The sequence below is a fragment of the Apaloderma vittatum genome, unplaced genomic scaffold (assembly GCF_000703405.1).
Source record: "Apaloderma vittatum isolate BGI_N311 unplaced genomic scaffold, ASM70340v1 scaffold28917, whole genome shotgun sequence".
Taxonomy (NCBI): Eukaryota; Metazoa; Chordata; class Aves; order Trogoniformes; family Trogonidae; genus Apaloderma; species Apaloderma vittatum.
In genome coordinates, this window is record NW_009724982.1 from 284 (window position 1) to 1,606 (window position 1,323).

At 59.0% G+C, this 1,323-nt stretch overlaps 1 protein-coding gene across 1 annotated transcript in view; it reads left to right on the forward strand.

Moving 5' to 3' along the window:
- LOC104276435 (carboxypeptidase A1-like) overlaps window positions 1-1,323 on the forward strand; it is a gene marked incomplete at its 5' end in the record, with an annotated part of 3,073 nt that overhangs the window by 279 nt on the left and 1,471 nt on the right. Inside the window, 5 exons of the mRNA XM_009872744.1 lie at window positions 1-119; window positions 199-306; window positions 438-539; window positions 624-725; window positions 867-982. The exon at window positions 1-119 is cut by the window's left edge and continues 4 nt beyond it. Of these exons, the coding sequence (XP_009871046.1) occupies window positions 1-119; window positions 199-306; window positions 438-539; window positions 624-725; window positions 867-982 (547 nt within the window). The remainder of the gene's footprint in view (window positions 120-198; window positions 307-437; window positions 540-623; window positions 726-866; window positions 983-1,323) is intronic.

Below are 1,323 nucleotides of genomic sequence, written 5' to 3' on the forward strand. Positions count from 1 at the left end.
CACCCCGCGGCCTCGGGGAGCCGATCGATGTGCGCGTGCCCTTCCCCAGCGTTCAGCCCGTCAAAGCTCACCTGGAAGCCAACGGCGTCTCCTACTCCATCATGATTGAGGACGTGCAGGTCAGCAGCGGCAGAGGGAATGCTGGGGGGGGTCTTGCACAGTGGGGGATGAGGTCTCATCCCACCCCATGTCCCCCAGGCGCTGGTGGACCACGAGCAGAGGGAGATGGAGATGGTTCGCAGCCGTCGCCAATCGCAGCTCACCACCAGCACCTTTGATTACTCTGCCTACCACACCCTGGATGAGGTAAGAAAGTACAAGATTTGAGGCATTTTGGAGGGGAAATTGCATCCTGGAATTGCTTGTGCAAAGCCCTTTGCTCCACGTGCTGCAGGGGGGAGTGAGCTGGAGGTGACTCCCCCACCCTTCTCCCCTAGATCTACGCCTTCATGGACCTGCTGGTGGCCGAAAACCCCAACCTGGTGAGCAAGCTGGAGATCGGCCAGTCAACAGAGAACCGTCCCCTCTACGTGCTCAAGGTGAGGATTTGGGGTTCATGGGGTGCCCAGAGTGGGGAGCAGAGCCACGGATAAAGCCAACCCCTCCCCTCTTTGCTCTTTCAGTTCAGCAAAGGGGGTACGAACCGCCCGGCCATCTGGATCGACACCGGCATCCACTCCCGTGAATGGGTGACACAGGCCACCGGCGTCTGGCTCGCCAAGAAGGTACGGGCTCCTCCCGGACATGTCTCACGTCCTCAAAGGGTCACGAGGTCCTGCGGCCACCGTGGACACCAGGTGGCCGACCCCACAGAAGGGAAGGCGAGCCGGTTGTGCCAGGGAGCCCCAAACTGCCATCCTCTCTAGATCGTCCTGGATCATGAGAAAGACGAAGGTGTGGCCTCCATTCTGGATGAGATGGACATCTTCTTGGAGATTGTCACCAACCCAGATGGCTTTGCCTTCACCCAGAGCCAGGTACCACTCCGACTTTCCTCTCTTTGTCTCCTACAGCTGTGGAGATTGGGGTGCTGCACATCAAGGCCCCCGAAAGGTCAAAACCTCCTTGTCCATGTTTCCATGGAATGAGAAGGGGGTCACCCCAACCTGTTATGCCCCTCCAGATGTCAGCCCTGCCCTGTTCACTTGAGGCTGGTGGAGCTCTGGCCCTGGACCCCAGCTGAGATAGAATCACAGAATGGGCAGGGTTGGAAGGGACCTTAAAGATAATCTCGTTCCAAACCCCCTGTGCCATGGGCAGGGACATCCCCCACTAGATCAGGCTGCCCAGAGCCCCTTCCAGCCTGGACTGCAAAAATCCCAG